The 16,584-nt window shown below is 50.4% G+C and overlaps 1 protein-coding gene across 2 annotated transcripts in view; it reads right to left on the bottom strand.

Annotated features, from left to right (window-relative positions):
* LOC144610202 (pleckstrin homology domain-containing family A member 2-like) overlaps nucleotides 1–16,584 on the bottom strand; it is a 117,671-nt gene that overhangs the window by 49,767 nt on the left and 51,320 nt on the right. For both annotated transcript variants that reach the window (XM_078428773.1, XM_078428774.1), the window contains exons 3-4: nucleotides 5,396–5,452; nucleotides 2,847–2,895 (exon numbers count right to left, since the gene is read on the bottom strand). In XM_078428773.1, the coding sequence (XP_078284899.1) occupies nucleotides 2,847–2,895; nucleotides 5,396–5,452 (106 nt within the window). The remainder of the gene's footprint in view (nucleotides 1–2,846; nucleotides 2,896–5,395; nucleotides 5,453–16,584) is intronic.

The following is a 16,584-nucleotide window of genomic DNA, read 5'->3' as shown; positions in this document are numbered from 1 at the left end:
GATCATCCAACTCAGTATCCTGTACCTGCCTTCTCTCCATACCCCGCGAAGTGGGATAAGAGGGGGAAAACCATAGCACTAAACCGCTGGCACATCAACTCCTTCACAACACGAAGCGTGCTGGAGGTGTCCTTTCCCAGCTCAGTGGTGCAGCGGTAGAGTTGCTGCCTTGCAGCACCAGAGACACGGGTTCGATCCTGACTACGGGAGCTCTCTGCATGGAGCTTGCACATTCTCCCTGTGACCAGGTGGGTTTTCTCCAGGTGCTCCGGTTTCCTCCCACACTCCAAAGGTGTGTAGGTTAATTGGCTTCGTAAACAAAAATCCCTAGAGTGTAGGATGGAACTAGTGTGTGGTTGATCGATGGTCGGCATGGACTCAGTGGGCCGAAGGGCCTGTTTCCACGCTGTATCTCTAAAAATTAAAACTAAAAAATATATACATTTGTGATGTGACACACTCCAGATTTGCACGTTTGCTTTTACGAAGGACACTGCTTGTCACATTATCACAAATATTTCCTTGCAAATATTGGGAATCAGAGGTTAATAACCAATGAATTCAAGCACTCAATGCTGCACTTTTGTGGGTCTGGAATCAAATGCTGACTGGACCAAATAACAGTGGCGATCTCCTCCTCTGGGGTGAAGTAGGCCTAGTGGCTCGTTGTAACTAGAGGGTGGCACAGTGCAGCTGCTTCCTCACAGCGCCAGAGACCCTGGTTCGATCCTGACCTCGGCTGCTCTCTGTAAGTGGAGTTTGCACGTTCTCCCCGTGACCGCCTGGTCTTCCAGTTGCTCCCATAACCTGGGTTGGAGCCCATAAAGGTCCATTGATGGCTGGGTAAGATGTGATAACAAGAAGGATACAAGGATCCCCCTCCCCCCCCCCCCCCCCCCCCCAACCACTAGAACCACCTCTACCTTCAGTCTGAAGAAGGGTTCCGACCCAAAACGTCACCTACTCCTGTTCATAAGTGATCGGAGTGGAATTTGGCCATTCGGCCCATCAAGTCGACTCCACCATTCAATCATGGCCGATCTATCTTTCCCTCTCAAACTCGTTCCCTTCTCCCCATAACTCCTGACACCCGTACTAATCAAGAATCTGTCAATGTGCCTGAAGAAGGGTCTCGACCCAAAACGTCACCCATTCCTTCTCTCCCGAGATGCTGCCTGACCCGCTGAGTTACTCCAGCATTTTGTGTCTACCTAAGAATCTATCTATCCCTGCCTTAAAAATATCCACTGACTTGGCCTCCACAGCCTTCTGTGGCAAAGAATTCCACAGATTCAACACCCTCTGACTAAAGAAATTCCTCCTCATCTCCTTCCTTAAGGAATGTCCTTTAATTCAGAGGTTGTGGCCTCTAGTCCTAGACTCTCCCACTAGTGGAAACATCCTCTCCACATCCACTCTATCCAGGCCTTTCGTTATTCGTGTTTACTAGGTTAATTCCTAGAATGGCGGGACTGTCTTATGTTGAAAGACTGGAGCAACTAGGCTTGTATACACTGGAATTTAGAAGGATGAGAGGAGATCTTATGGAAACGTACAAGATTATTAAGGGGTTGGACACGTTAGAGGCAGGAAACATGTTCCCAATGTTGGGGGAGTCCAGAACAAGGGGCCACAGTTTAAGAATAAGGGGTAGGCCATTTAGAACTGAGATGAGGAAAAACCTTTTCAGTCAGAGAGTTGTGAATCTGTGGAATTCTCTGCCTCAGAAGGCAGCGGAGGCCAATTCTCTGAATGCATTCAAGAGAGAGCGAGATAGAGCTCTTAAGGATAGCGGAGTCAGGGGGTATGGGGAGAAGGCAGGAACGGGGTACTGATTGAGAATGATCAGCCATGATCACATTGAATGGCGATGCTGGCTCGAAGGGCCGAATGGCCTTCTCTTGCACCTATTGTCTATTGTCTATTGTCTACTCTTTCTCTCCAGAGATGCTGCCTGACCCGCTGAGTTACTCCAGCATTTTGTGTCTATCCATTAGTTTAGCATGAGGTAACACGATGCTGTCAGGGCAAAGGACAAAGTGCCGGCAAAAAGGATCCTGACTGCAACCATCTCCATTGTCAATGTTCATTCTCTGGCCAAATTCCTGCAGCGCCCTGCTCTTTTCTCCCAACGGTTTGGTGTGCTTCAGTCATGTGAGGCGACTGCGTAGGAAGGAACTGCAGATGCTGGTTTAAACCGAAGATAGACACAAAATGCTGGAGTAACTCAGCGGGACAGGCAGCATCTCCGGAGAGAAGGAATGGGTGACGAAACGCTGGGGACATGCTGAACTTCCCAAGTCTTTTAAGGAAGTAAAGGCGTCGGTATGCTTTAGCTGGTGTACAGGTAAGGGTGGGTGCTTGATGTTTTTTTTTAGATTTAGAGATACAGCGCGGAAACAGGCCCTTCGGCCCACCGGGTCCGCGCCGCCCAGCGAGCCCCGCACATTAACACTACACACTAGGGACAATTTTTACATTTGCCCAGCCAATTAACCTACATACCTGTACGTATTTCGAGTGTGGGAGAAAACCGAAGATCTCGTAGAGAACCGGGGAGAACGTACAGACTCCGTACAGACGGCGCCCGTAGTCGGGATCGAACCTGAATCTCCGGCGCTGCATTTGCTGTAAGGCAGCAACTCTACCGCTGCGCCACCGTGCATGGACATAGTGGGCTGAAGGGCCTGCTTCTGTGCTGTATGGATCTATGGCTCCAAGCAGGAGTTGAGGCATCGGATGACATCTGCCAAGCAGCACAAGCTGGTAAATTGGAACAGAGTGCTTCAGAGATTTCAAGATTGAGTGTTAGCTTTCAACTACTGACATCCAGCTTAAGTACTCACCGAAGCAAAATTCAACTTTTGGTTTCTGTTTTGCTGTAGCTTCACTGATCTGAAAGCCAACGAGAGGTTGTATTAGGAATATTTCACGCAATAAATTCGCAGCAAAGCCTCCTCACAACGCCATACGCCCCTGGCTTATCTGATCTCGGGCGCTGTCAATGTGGAGTTTGCACGGGCTCTCACCGTGACCGCACGACAACTTTACAAAACGTCGGTCGGGCAGCATCTGGGGCATTGTAGTGAACTGCTGACTGTCTTTATTTTCATTGTGATTATTGGCTGGTTAGGTTATTAAAGGTGGGAGCATATATATATATATATATATATATATATATAAAAACATGTACTATAGCAGAAACATGCTTTACTACCTTTATATTTAAAGTGCCTTTAGGTGCCTAAAAGTGACCTTGCTGTTGATGTGCCTTGTTATGTTATGTTATGTTATGGAGAGGGTACAGAGGAGCTTTACTAGAATGTTGCCTGGGTTTCAGCACTTAAGCTACAGAGAGAGGTTGAACAGGTTGGGTCTTTATTCTTTGGAGCGTAGAAGGTTGAGGGGGGACTTGATAGAGGTTTTTAAAATTTTAAGAGGGACGGACAGAGTTGACGTGGGTAGGCTTTTCCCTTTGAGAGTGGGGAAGATTCCAACAAGGGGACATAGCTTCAGAATTGAGGGACAAAAGTTTAGGGGTAACATGAGGGGTAACTTCTTTACTCAGAGGGTGGTGGCTGTATGGAATGGGCTTCCGGTGGAAGTGGTGGAGGCAGGCTCGATTTTATTATTTAAGAGTAAATTGGATAGGTATATGGATAAGAGGGGATTAGAGGGTTATGGTCTGAGAGCAGGTAGATGAGACTAGGTCAGGGAGAGTGGTCGGCGTGGACTGGTAGGGCTGAACGGGCCTGTTTCCGTGCTGTAGTTGTTATATGGTTATATGGTTATATGGTTATTTTATGTAATGTTGAATGTTTTTTTATGCTATTTGAAACAGCAATAAAAATAATATTTAAAAAAAAAAGAAATTGGAAAAGGCTAGGGACTGTGTGTATTTCCCCCCCGAATCGAGTTGAGAGCCTGTGGCCACAGGCCCTTCAGCCCACTGAGTCTAAGCTGACCAGCAATCGCCCTGTACACTAGCACCACCCCACACACTGGAGGCCAATTTACACAAGCCAATTCACCGACAAACACGCACGTCTTTGGACTGTGAGCACCCGGACAAAACCTGTGCAGGTCATGGGGAGAACGTGCAAACTCCACACAGGCAGCACCCGCGAAAAGGACGGAACCCGGGTCTCCGGCGCTGTGAGGCAGCAGCTCTACCCGCTGCGTTACCGTGTCACCCTGCACAACCCCGGGACACCAGCCTTCCAGTCCAGTCAGCGGAAGAGCAAGAAAAAACCCCGCTAGACTCGGGGAAAGACCCAGAGACAAAGAGGTTGTTTCTACCGAAGGCCGCGTGCATTTTCACTCGGTACCAGAGCAATGGTGGTATGCAGTCCCGTGACGATGACTCAAGGCTGCAGCTCTCTTTGCAAAGAATCTCTCATTGTTTCGCGCTCTCGAAACATGGGCTGCATGCATCTGGCTGCCAAATCCACAGTTGGCTGAACAATAAAGCACTCACATCTGGCCTGCCAAGCAGCGCACATCAAAACTCTTTTAGCACGGAATACATTAGCACGCAATCTAACTTTATCTTAATCACTGTCACCTGTCCTAATGCCTCCATCCGCGGCTCCTTGCCAAAAGCTCTCCAATTTAATTTCCCTGGGACGTTTCACAAGTTTGGGGCATTATATTACCTATTTCTCGCCTATGTCGACTGTCAGAGAAATCTCATCAATGACCGGCGGGGCAGTGGCACACCTGCGTGGGTTTTCTCCGGGTGCTCCGGTTTCCTCCCACACTCCAAAGACGTGCAGGTTTGTAGGTTAATTGGCTTGGTGTAAATGCAAAGTTGTCCCCAGTGCGTTAATGTGCGGGGATCGTTGGTCGGTACGGACTCGGTGGGCTGAAGGGCCTGTTTCCACGCTGTATCTCTGAACTAAACTAAAGACTAATTATGGAGCCAGCGCACAAAACGTGGGGCTAAGGAACAAGACCGACCATGGTCTTATTTAGCAGCATGTTCTTATTGACCAAGACTGACCATGTTCTTATTGAACAAGGTTCTTATTGGACCGAATGGCCTATTTCTTTTAGTTTAGAGATATAGCGCGGAAATAGGTCCTTCAGCCCACCGGCGACCAGCGATCCCCACACATTAACACTATCCTGCACCCACTAGGGACAATTTTTTACATTTACCCAGCCAATTAACCTGCAAACCTGCACGTCTTTGGAGTGTGGGAGGAAACCGAAGGTCTCGGAGAAAACCCACGCAGGTCACGGGGAGAACGTACAAACTCCGTACAGACGGCGCCCGTAGTCGGGATGGAACCCGGGTCTCCGGCGCTGCATTCGCTGTAAGGCGGCAACTCTACCGCTGCGCCACCGTGTTATTGCTCCTGCACGTTAGTTATAATCTGGGCAGACGAAATACCTTGTTGATGTATGGTAACTGTAGGCTGCCGACATACTGAGTTCCAGGCGGCAGGTTCTGAAAGAAAACAAAGCAAAATGATTGTTATTCTGAAAGCAAAACAAAGCATTGTTAGCCAGTTATTCCATTGTGGTTTCACGCATTGATTCCTAAAGCATGTTGAAGTAGAACTTGTCCCACCCCAGTCATTCCTTCTTCTCCCCATTCCCGTCTGACAGAAGGTACAGAAGCTTGAAAGCAAGCACCACCAGACTCAGGAACAGCTTACTCCCCTCTGTTATTTTACATTGATCGTATTTATATATATTAGTATAGAAACATAGAAAATAGGTGCAGGAGTAGGCCATTCGGCCCTTCGAGCCTGCACCGTAATATCTGATCTTATTGGATAGCATGCAAAGCAAAGCTTTTCACCTGACAGTCGTGACACCAACGAACCGAAACCTAAATCTTCTCCGTAAGCCAGCATCTGCAGTTCCTTGTTACACATTAAACCGAAGGAGGCAGCTCTCTTGAGGCCCAGTCAAGGCCAAAATGCCGCAAGTGCTGACCACGTTAGTACGGCTAATGGATAGTTTCTTTCCTTCTTTGCGAGAACCCAAACTGCAATTCTCGGCAACCATGCGGCAGTCAGACGCATGTGCAGCGGCTCAGTGAGAGAGGGGATATCGCCGTTCAAGGTGCATTTAATGCAGTTCTGTTACTGCGCTGGTTATCCATAGGATTGGACTCTCAACCAGATTGTACTTCACAACAGGAGTTGTGAATCTGTGGAATTCTCTGCCTCAGAAGGCAGCGGAGGCCAATTCTCTGAATGCATTCAAGAGAGAGTTAGATAGAGCTCTTAAAGATAGCGGAGTCAGGGGAAATGGGGAGAAGGCAGGAACGGGGTACTGATTGTGGACGCTCAGCCATGATCACAGTGAATGGCGGTGCTGGCTCAAAGGGCAGAATGGCCTACTCCTGCACCTATTGTCTATTGTCTACTGTCTAACCCAAAGGTTTTGTATGGAACGAATTGCCAGAGGAAGTAGTTGAGGCAGATACTACTAGAACATTTAAAAAACATTTTGACAGGTGATGGAGAGGACAGGTTTAGAGTGATATGGGCCAAACGCAGGCAGGTGGGACTAGTGCTGATGGGGCATGCTGGTTGGTGTAGGTAAGTTGGTCTGAAGGGCCTGTTTCCACGCTGTATCACTCTTTGATTCAAATTGCAGAGGTCAAGAATGGCCCCTTTGGCCCATCACGTCCATCCCAGCCCCCTTTTGCCCACAGGACAAATTCAATGGGCAGCCACATTCAGAATACTGAAAGGCTTGGATAGAGTGGATGTGGAGAGGATGTTTCAACTAGTAGCAAAGTCTAGGACTAGAGGTCATAGCCTCAGATTAAAGGACGTTCTTTTAGGAAGGAGACGAGGAGAAAGTTCTTTAAGAAGTGTAAGAAAATAACTGCAGATGCTGGTACAAATTGAAGGTATTTATTCACAAAATGCTGGAGTAACTCAGCAGTCTGAAGAAGGGTCTCGACCCGAAACATCACCCATTCTTTCTCTCCTGAGATGCTGCCTGACCTGCTGAGTTACTCCAGCATTTTGTGAGAAATTTCTTTAGTCAGAGGGCGGTGAATCTGTGGAATTCTTTGCCACATAAGTCAGTGGATATTTTTGTGGTAGAGATAGATAGATGCTTGATCAGTACGGGTGTCGGGAGTTGTGGGGAGAAGGCAGGAGAGTGGGGTTGGGAGGGAGAGACGGATCAGCCATGATTGAACGGTGGAGTAGACTTGATGGGCCGAATGGCCTAATTCTACTCCTATCACATGACTGTGGCCTTTATGGCAATCCATCAGTCTCAATGGGACTTAGTTGACCGTGATGTGCTCAGACTAGTCCGGGTGCTGAACAGGATCCACACCCTCCATGCAAGGACAGCCCATCACCTGCACAAGTGGGGGGTGACAGACAGACAGCCCTGCCTGCCACTGCAGATATCCAGACCAGACCATCCCACACATCCCTCGTGAATGACTGCTGACTGAGGCTTTTCCCTGGGGGCATCAAGGCCATCCACCCAGCAACTGATGCTGCCCTGGCCTGGATGTCTACCCTTGGCCTACAACTTTAGGCTGTGCACGCCATACGCAAGAAGAAGAAGTCTGGGTGCTGTGCAAAATTCAACCCTCCAATCTATCAATGTGGAAACTGCATAACAGATCGTAGAGTCATAGTGATATAGAATGGAAACAGGCCCTTCGGCCCAACCTGCCCACACCGTCCAACATGTCCCAGCTACACTAGTCCCACCTGCCTGTAATCCCTGTAACCTATCCATGCATCTGTCTAACTGTTAAACGTTGGGATAGTCCCAGCCTCAACTACCTCCTCTGGCAGCTCGTTCCATACACCCACCACCCTTTGTGTGAAAGAGTTACCCCTCAGATTCCTATTAAATCTTTTCCCCCTCACCTTGAACCTATGTCCTCTGGTCCTATATTCCCCTACTCTGGGCAAGAGATTCTGCTAGGGTTGCCAACTTTCTCATTCCCAAATTAGGGACAAAGGGTGACGTCACCGCCCCACGTGACCTCACCCAGCCAGCGGCCACGTGCTCCCGCTCCACCAATGGCGGCCGCCCGGGCCAGGAAGCGGGTTGCTACGCAACCTTTGTTAGGCGGCGCATGGGCCTACAGTGTCCGGGCCTACAGTGTCCGGGCCTACAGTGTCCGGGCCTACAGTGTCCGGGCCTAAACTGTCTGGGCCTACAGTGTTCGGGCCTACAGTGTCCGGGCCTACAGTGTCCGGGCCCACAGTGTCCGGGCCTACAGTGTCCGGGCCTACAGTGTCCAGGCCTACAGTGTCCGGGCCTACAGTGTCCGGGCCTACAGCGCCGACCGAGCCTAATACAGGACAAGGGCGGTCCCATACGGGACAAACCAATTTAGCCCAAAGTACGGGATGTCCCGGCTAATGCGGGACAGTTGGCAACCCTAGATTCTGTGCATCTACTACGTGATCTATTCCTCTCATGATTTTGTACACCTCGATAAGATCGTGTTAGTTCTGGGTGGAGACAAGGCGTGGCACTGAAACGTGCCCACTGAAATCGCTGTCTGCTCAACCACTTCAAAAAATTCGTCCGTCTCTTTTGCAACGACCATGAACCTCAAAGAGAAGCAGCAGGGGAATGAACACAGGCTGTGGGTTGCAGAACAAGCTGCGGGGAGGGTTTCCTGTGCAAACTACCGCACCCAGTTGGTGCTGAGAGAAAGCTGCACTGTCACGAGGGGTGGAGTGGAGACGGCTACCTTTTGGTGTCGACTTAAGCCTCATCTTTCTGGTCATCGCCATTGCCATCGCACTCAGAACTGGGCAAAGCTCGTGCTGTAGCCCAGCTCGTAGACACCTTAGTCGGACAAAAACTGCAGATGCTGGTTTAAAGGTAGACACCAAATGCTGGAGTGACAATAGACAATAGGTGCAGGAGTAGGCCATTCGGCCCTTCGAGCCAGCACCGCCATTCAATGTGATCATGGCTCATCATTCTCAATCAGTACCCCATTCCTGCCTTCTCCCCATACCCCCTGACTCCGTTATCCTTAAGAGCTCTATCTAGCTCTCTCTTGAAAGCATCCAGAGAATTGGCCTCCACTGCCTTCTGAGGCAGAGAATTCCACAGATTTACAACTCTCTGACTGAAAAAACTTTTTCCTCATCTCCGTTCTAAATGGCCTACCCCTTATTCTTAAACTGTGGCCACTGGTTCTGGACTCCCCCAACATTGCGAACATGTTTCCTGCCTCTAACGTGTCCAATCCCTTAATAATCTTATATGTTTCAATAAGATCCCCTCTCATTCTTCTAAATTCCAGTGTATAACTCATTCTAACTCAGTGGGTCAGGCAGCATCTCGGGAGAGATGGAATGGGCCACCCATTCCTTCTCTCTCGAGTTGCTGCCTGTCCCGCTGAGTTACCCCAGCATTTTGTGTCCATCTATTGTGTCCACCCTGTTGTACCCAAACCACTATTAATAGCTCGTGGTGGTGGTTCATTGCCAGCTTCTCTCAGGCAGCAACGCCCTGTGATGCCCACACTGTGCCCACAAGCAAATAAAAACAAAAGTTAGGGCAAATCAAGGTTGTTTTATGCTGGAGCTGCCTACACACTAGTTTAGAACAACACCTCATATTTTGCTTGGGTAGCTTACAACCCAGAGGTATGAACATTGACTTCTCTAACTCCAAGTAACCCTTGCATTCCCCCTCTCTCCATCCCTCCCCTTTCCCAGTTCTCCGACCAGTCTTACTGTCTCCGACTACATTTCACCTCTGTTTGCTTTGTTCTTTTCTTCCCCCAACTAACAATGATCTGTTCCACATTTCCCTTGATCTTCACCCGTTCCTTCTCTCCAGAGATGCTGCCATTTGGATGAAATTTAGTCACCCACAGTCCAACAATAAAAGCAATAAAATAAGCAAATTACACAACCCCAACCAACACACAAAAAAAAGAAACATCCATCACAGTGAGTCTCCTCCAGTCCCCTCCTCACTGTGATGGAAGGCCAGAATGTCTTTTAGTCCCGTATTAGGCCCGGACACTGTAGGCCCAGACACTGTAGGCCCGGCCACTGTAGGCCCGGACACTGTAGGCCCGGACACTGTAGGCCCGGACACTGTAGGCCCGGACACTGCAGGCCCGGACAGTTTAGGCCCGGACACTGTAGGCCCGGACACTGTAGGCCCGGACACTGTAGGCCCGGACACTGTAGGCCCGGACACTGTAGGCCTGGACACTGTAGGCCCGGACACTGTAGGCACGGACACTGTAGGCCCAGACACTGTAGGCCCGGCCACTGTAGGCCCGGACACTGTAGGCCCGGACACTGTAGGCCCGGACACTGTAGGCCCGGACACTGTAGGCACGGACACTGTAGGCCCGGACACTGTAGCCTGGGGGCCACTGTAGTCCCGGATGGTGTAGGCCCATGCGCCGCCTAACAAAGGTTGCGTAGCAACCCGCTTCCCGGCCCGGGCGGCCGCCATAGGTGGAGTGGGAGCACGTGTCCGCTGGCTGGGTGAGGTCACTTGAGGCGCGGGGCGGTGACGTCACCTTGTCCCTTATTTGGGAGTGAAATAGTTGGCAACCCTAAATGTGGTTCCCACCTTACTGGAAAGATAGATTTTGAAGAGTGTGAGGTTGGTCTCCTTGGAACAGGATGGGTTAGGCGGCATCTACGTGAGGCGTTGCCTTGAGGACACGGCATCTATCATCAGAGATCGCCAGCACGCGGCCCGTGCCCTCGTCTCGCTGCGGCTGAGATGCAGAAGCCTGTAGGCCCACGCCAGCCGCAGGTTCAGGAGCAGCTACTTCCCTGCAACTCCTGTGTAGGTTCTTGAAACAACCTACACAACCCTAATCCTACCTCGGAAACTGAACACGTCTCATACAGCTATGGACTTGTTTTTATTTACCTAATTGTGTTTGGCACTAATATCTCGTCGCTATTGCAGTGTTTTTCCTGTACTATCTAGCAGAATTTGTGTGTAGTCAGTGTGTAGGGCTGTGTAGTTGATGTGTTGTTGATGTGTAGTTGCCATGTAGTTAGTGTGTAGTTCCCGTGTAGTTGCCATGTAGTTGGTGTGTAGGGGCTTAGTTGTCATGTAGTTGGGGTGTAGGGGCTGTGTAGTTGCCATGTAGTTGGCATGTAGAGGCTGTGTAGTTGCCATGTAGTTAGTGTGTAGTTCCTGTGTGGTTGCCATGTAGTTGGTGTGTAGAGGCTGTGTAGTTGCCATGTAGTTGGCGTGTAGTTCCTGTGTGGTTGCCATGTAGTTGGCGTGTAGTTCCTGTGTGGTTGCCATGTAGTTGGCGTGTAGTTCCTGTGTAGTTGCCATGTAGTTGGTGTGTAGAGGCTGTGTAGTTGCCATGTAGTTGGTGTGTAGAGGCTGTAGTTGGGGTGTAGTTCCCGTGTAGTTGTCGTGAAGGGGTGGAGAGGGAGAGACAGACCAGCCATGATTGAATGGTGGAGTAGACGTGGGCCAAAGGTCCTAATTCAGCTCTGATAACTTGGGTACTCATGGACTTTCCCAACCCAGCAGGGACCAGGATGGGCTGAATGGACTCTCACAGCTCTAAGGTACATTTTGGATTGGGCTTTAACGTGTTCGGAAAGTTCCTTTCGGGAGGTTTGATGGAGTGAGCAGTTTGCCACAGCAGATTACCACGGTGACTTGTACCAGCGCGGCACGGTGGCACAACGGTAGAGTTGCTGCCTCACAGCGCCAGGGACTCGGTTTCGATCCCAACTACGGGTACTTGTCAACGTTCTCTCCGTGACCTGCATGGGTTTTTTCCAGGATCTCCGGTTTCCTCCCGCACTCTAAAGACAGGAGCTGGCTCGAAGGGCTGAATGGCCTACTCCTGCACCTATTGTCTATTGTCTATTGACATACAGGTTTGTAGATTAATTGGCTTGGTGTAATTATACATCGTCCCTCGTGCGTGTATGGGACAGTGTTAGTGTGCGGGGATCGCAGGTTGGCGCGGAATCGATGGGCCGATGGGCCTGTTTCCTCGCTGTTTTTCTAAACGAAAACTAAACTTCTCTGTCTTGACAATTCAACTGCTTTAGTTTAGTTTAATTTAGAGATACAGCGCGGAAACAGGCCCTTCGGCCCACCGAGTCCGTGCCGACCAGCAATCCGCGCACATTAATGCTATCCTACACACACTAAGCACAATTTACAGGGGTCAGGTAGCATCTCTGGAGAGAAGGAATGGGTGAAGTTTCGGGTAGAGACCCTTCTTCAGAATGAAGAAGGGTCTCGACCCGAAACGTCACCCATTCCTTCTCTCCAGAGATGCTGCCTGTCCCGCTGAGTTACTCCAGCATTTTGTGTCTACCTTCAATTTTAACCAGCATCTGCAGTATTTTTCCTAAACATAGAAAATAGGTGCAGGAGGAGGCCATTTGGCCCTTCGAGCCAGCACCGACATTCATTGTGATCATGGCTGATCATCCACAATCAGTAACCCTTGCCTGCTTTCTCCCCATATCCCTTGATTCCACTAGCCCCTAGAGCTCTATCTAACTCTCTTTTAAATTCATCCAGTGAATTGGCCTCAGCTGCCTTCTGTGGCAGAGAACCACAAATTCACAACTTTCTGGGTGGAAAAGTTATTTCTCACCTCAGTTTTAAATGCCCTCCCCTTTATTCTTAGACTGTGTCCCCTGGTTCTGGACCCCCCCCCCCAACATTGGGAACATTTTTCCTGCATCTAGCTTGTCCAGTCCTTTTATAATTTTATACGTCTCTATAAGATCCCCTCTCATCCTTCTAAACTCCAGTGAATACAAGAGATGGACTGGGTGACGTCTCGGGACAAGACCCTTCATCAGACTAGTCAGGGGAAAGGGAAAGGAGGAATATAGACGGTGATATAGAGATATATGGAATAAATGAACGTTTCTATAAGATTTAAACCAGCATCTGCAGTTCCTTCTTACACAGGGACAATTTACACACAACAAGCCAATGACCCTAGTTTGTGCAAACACTTGAATGGTGTGAGTGTGCAGCAGTGTCCATCACCTTCTCTGGCAGTGCGTTCCGGATCCCACCCATTACATTGCTCAGACCAAGCACAATCAGAGCAGCCTGTTACAGCTGGGGGAAGGGGACGGGAGGGGAGGGGAGGGGAGGGGAGGGGGAGGGGAGGGGAGGGGAGGGGAGGGGAGGGGAGGGGAGGGGAGGGGGAGGGGAGGGGAGGGGAGGGGGAGGGGAGGGGAGGGTAGGGGAGGGGAGGGGGAGGGGAGGGGAGGGGAGGGGAGGGGAGGGGAGGGGAGGGGAGGGGAGGGGAGGGGAGGGGAGGGGAGGGGAGGGGAGGGGAGGGGAGGGGAGGGGAGGGGAGGGGAGGGGAGGGGAGGGGAGGGGAGGGGAGGGGAGGGGAGGGGAGGGGAGGGGAGGGGGAGGGGGAGGGGAGGGGAGGGGAGGGGAGGGAAGGGAAGGGAAGGGGGGGGGGCTCCCTGCACACACTTCTGCCTGAGCCCCGGATTAACCAATTCCCCACTGTGGCACCACGCTGCCTGCTGCCAGAGCCGACACAGGCCCAGAGCCAGCACCCAGGCAGCCACACGCCTCAACATACTCCCCAAGCCGCCGCCACGCAGCGCCTGCCAGCGATACTGCCCCATACGTGCATCAGCCAAGAGCCACATCTGGCGCACAGCTGGGATCCAGATGTGCTTAACTGCACTGCTGATTATGTAAAGAAACCGGCGTTTAAAGACCGGCGTTTACAGCGGTAGACTTGCTGCCTCACAGCGCCAGAGACCCTAGTTCGATCCAGACCACGGGTGCTGTCTGTACGGAGTTTGCACGTTCTCGCCCGTGACTGTAGATTTTCTCCGGGTGCTCCGGTTTCCAAACACGTACAGGTTTGCGGGTTGATTGGCTTCTGTGAACTTGTAAACTGTCCCTAGTGTGTGGGATCGTGCTCGTGTACGGGAGGGGATCGCTGGGCAGCACGGACCCGGCGGGCCGAAGGGCCTGCTTCCACGCTGTATCTCTAAAGTCTAAAAGGATAAACCTTCGCTGTGCTTACGATGTGAACGCCCATCTTCACAGCGGGTTGGTACGTGAATCTTAACCTGATCGTAGAAGCACAATGCTGGAGTGGCTCAGCGGGCCAGGCAGCACCTCTGGAGAAAGCGGGCAGGCTATGCTTCGGGTCAGGACCCTTCGTCAGACTGCGAGCGCCTTTGTTGGCAAGCCCGAAGGACAAAGCAGGTGAGGATTTTGAAGTGTGAGGGGGCTCCTGCTTGCTTTGATAGCAGATGGCAGCTGCTGTGCAGTGAAGCCCACATCTGTGCTGTGCAACTCCGGCTCGTTACCACAAAACAGGAACTGTCTCACGCTCGCTAGGCTTCACGCCACACGTCCCGACAGGTGGTTTCGCAAGGAATGAGGGAGAGGGTAAAATTAAAACCAGCCCCAGAGACAGACACATTGGCGGAAATCTCAATCGGACATCAATCCCCCAGTCATCCTTGGAATTCCCGTTCGGAAAAGCACCACTTCAGATCCAGCGGAATCTCCCCTACCTAACCCGACACCACCTGCCTGTGACACAGAGGCCCACTGTACAACACAGAGTCAGGCTCCCACTTTGGGTAATATTCTCGTCATTGTCTATAGGGAACAGAACAGAAACAGGCCCTTCGGCCCAACTCGACCCATGCTGACCAAGACGCCCATCTAAGCCAGCCCCATTCTTCCCAACTAAAGAAGGGTCTCGACCCCAAACGTTACCCATCCATGACCTCCAGAGATGGTGCCTGACCCGCTGAGTTACTCCAGCGCTTTGTGTGATTTTTTTGTAAACCAGCATCTGCAGTTCCTTGTGTCTGCATTTTTACTTTCTTTGCTCCATATCCTTCTAAAACTTTCCCTACCTGGCCAAATCTATATACTAAAACTCTCGTTTGTTTGTTCCTGAACTACGGCCAAAACGGTACACGATAGCGCGACAATGTTAGGCCCACCTTACTCACCGTCGCGCTAACGTGTACCGACCGCTTTGGCTGTAGTTCAGGAACAAACAAACAAACAAACAAACGAGAGTTTTAGTATATAGATAATATATAGATTGGCCCTCTGTGTGTGGGGAGTGGATGAGAAACATAGAAACATAGAAAATAGGTGCAGGAGTAGGCCATTCGGCCCTTCGAGCCTGCACCGCCATTCAATATGATCATGGCTGATCATCCAACTCAGTAACCTGTACCTGCCTTCTCTCCATACCCCCTGATCCCTTTAGCCACAAGGGCCACATCTAACTCCCTCTTAAATATAGCCAATGAACTGGCCTCAACTACCTTCTGTGGCAGAGAATTCCACAGACTCACCACTCTCTGTGTGAAAAAAAACTTTCTCATCTCGGTCCTAAAAGACTTCCCCCTTATCCTTAAGCTGTGACCCCTGGTTCTGGATTTCTCCAACATTGGGAACAATCTTCCCGCATCTAGCCTGTCCAACCCCTTAAGAATTTTATATTTTATAATTTTATTATTAAGAAAGAAGGAATAACATAGAAACAGTGTGAATGGGTGATGGACAAGGAGGTCCACAACGTTAACACCAGATGCAGTAGATGAGGTTTGAGGGGCTCCATGTGGACCTCTGTCTAACCTTAAAGGACTGTCGGGGTCCCGAGATGGAGTCGAGGGCGAAGGTATAAGGGCAGGTGTTGCATCTCCTGCGGTTGCAGGGGAAAGTACCTGCACTATTATAGTTTGTTTGGTTTTTGTGTGTACGTGCGTGTGTGTGCGTATATGTATGTCTATACATTAAAACTCTCGTTTGTTTGTTTGTTTGTTTGTTCCTGAACTACAGCCAAAACGGTACACGATAGCCCGACAATGTTAGGCCCACCTTACTCACCGTCGTCCCTTTGGTGCTAATGGAAGAAGTTTCATTGAAATCGGTGTTATATTTTTAAAGTTATTCACATTTTAAAGTTCAAATCTATCTCCTAGGGAGGGAAGGGGGCTGGAGGGAAGGGGGCTGGAGGGAGGGGGCTGGAGGGAGGGGGGAGGATAAGGGGGGTTGAGGGGGATGGAGTGTGGGGAGGGGAAGAGGGGAAGGGGGGAGGGGAAGGGAGGGGGGAGGGGGAGGGAGAGGGGAGGGGGGAGGAGAGGATGCTGTACCAATGCAGGAGAGGTTTAGGCCCAACGGGTCCACTTGGTCTAGTGTGATCTATATATATATACGGTGTAAGAAAATAACTGCAGATGCTGGTACAAATCGCAGGTATTTATTCACAAAATGCTGGAGTAACTCAGCGGGGCAGACAGCATCTCAGGAGAGAAGGAATGGGCGACGTTTCGGGTCGAGACCCTTCTTCAGACTGAAGAAGGGTCTCGACCCGAAACGTCACCCATTCCTTCTCTCCTGAGATGCTGCCTGACCTGCTGAGTTACTCCAGCATTTTATATATATGTGTGTATATATGTATATATATATATGTGTATATGTGCGTATGCGTGTATATACACACTTTGAACTTTTGTTTTGCGTTGATTATATTGTTTAAGGTGTTTCCATGTTCTCTTGTTCTCATGCTGCTGCAAGTGAGAATGTCATTGTTCAATATGGGACATGTGACAATAAACCACTCTGGACTCT

This window comes from Rhinoraja longicauda, chromosome 36, assembly GCF_053455715.1.
Source record: "Rhinoraja longicauda isolate Sanriku21f chromosome 36, sRhiLon1.1, whole genome shotgun sequence".
NCBI lineage: Eukaryota > Metazoa > Chordata > Chondrichthyes > Rajiformes > Arhynchobatidae > Rhinoraja > Rhinoraja longicauda.
The sequence above is the reverse complement of the archived record's forward strand: the minus strand, read 5'-3'. Positions and strand labels throughout refer to the sequence as shown.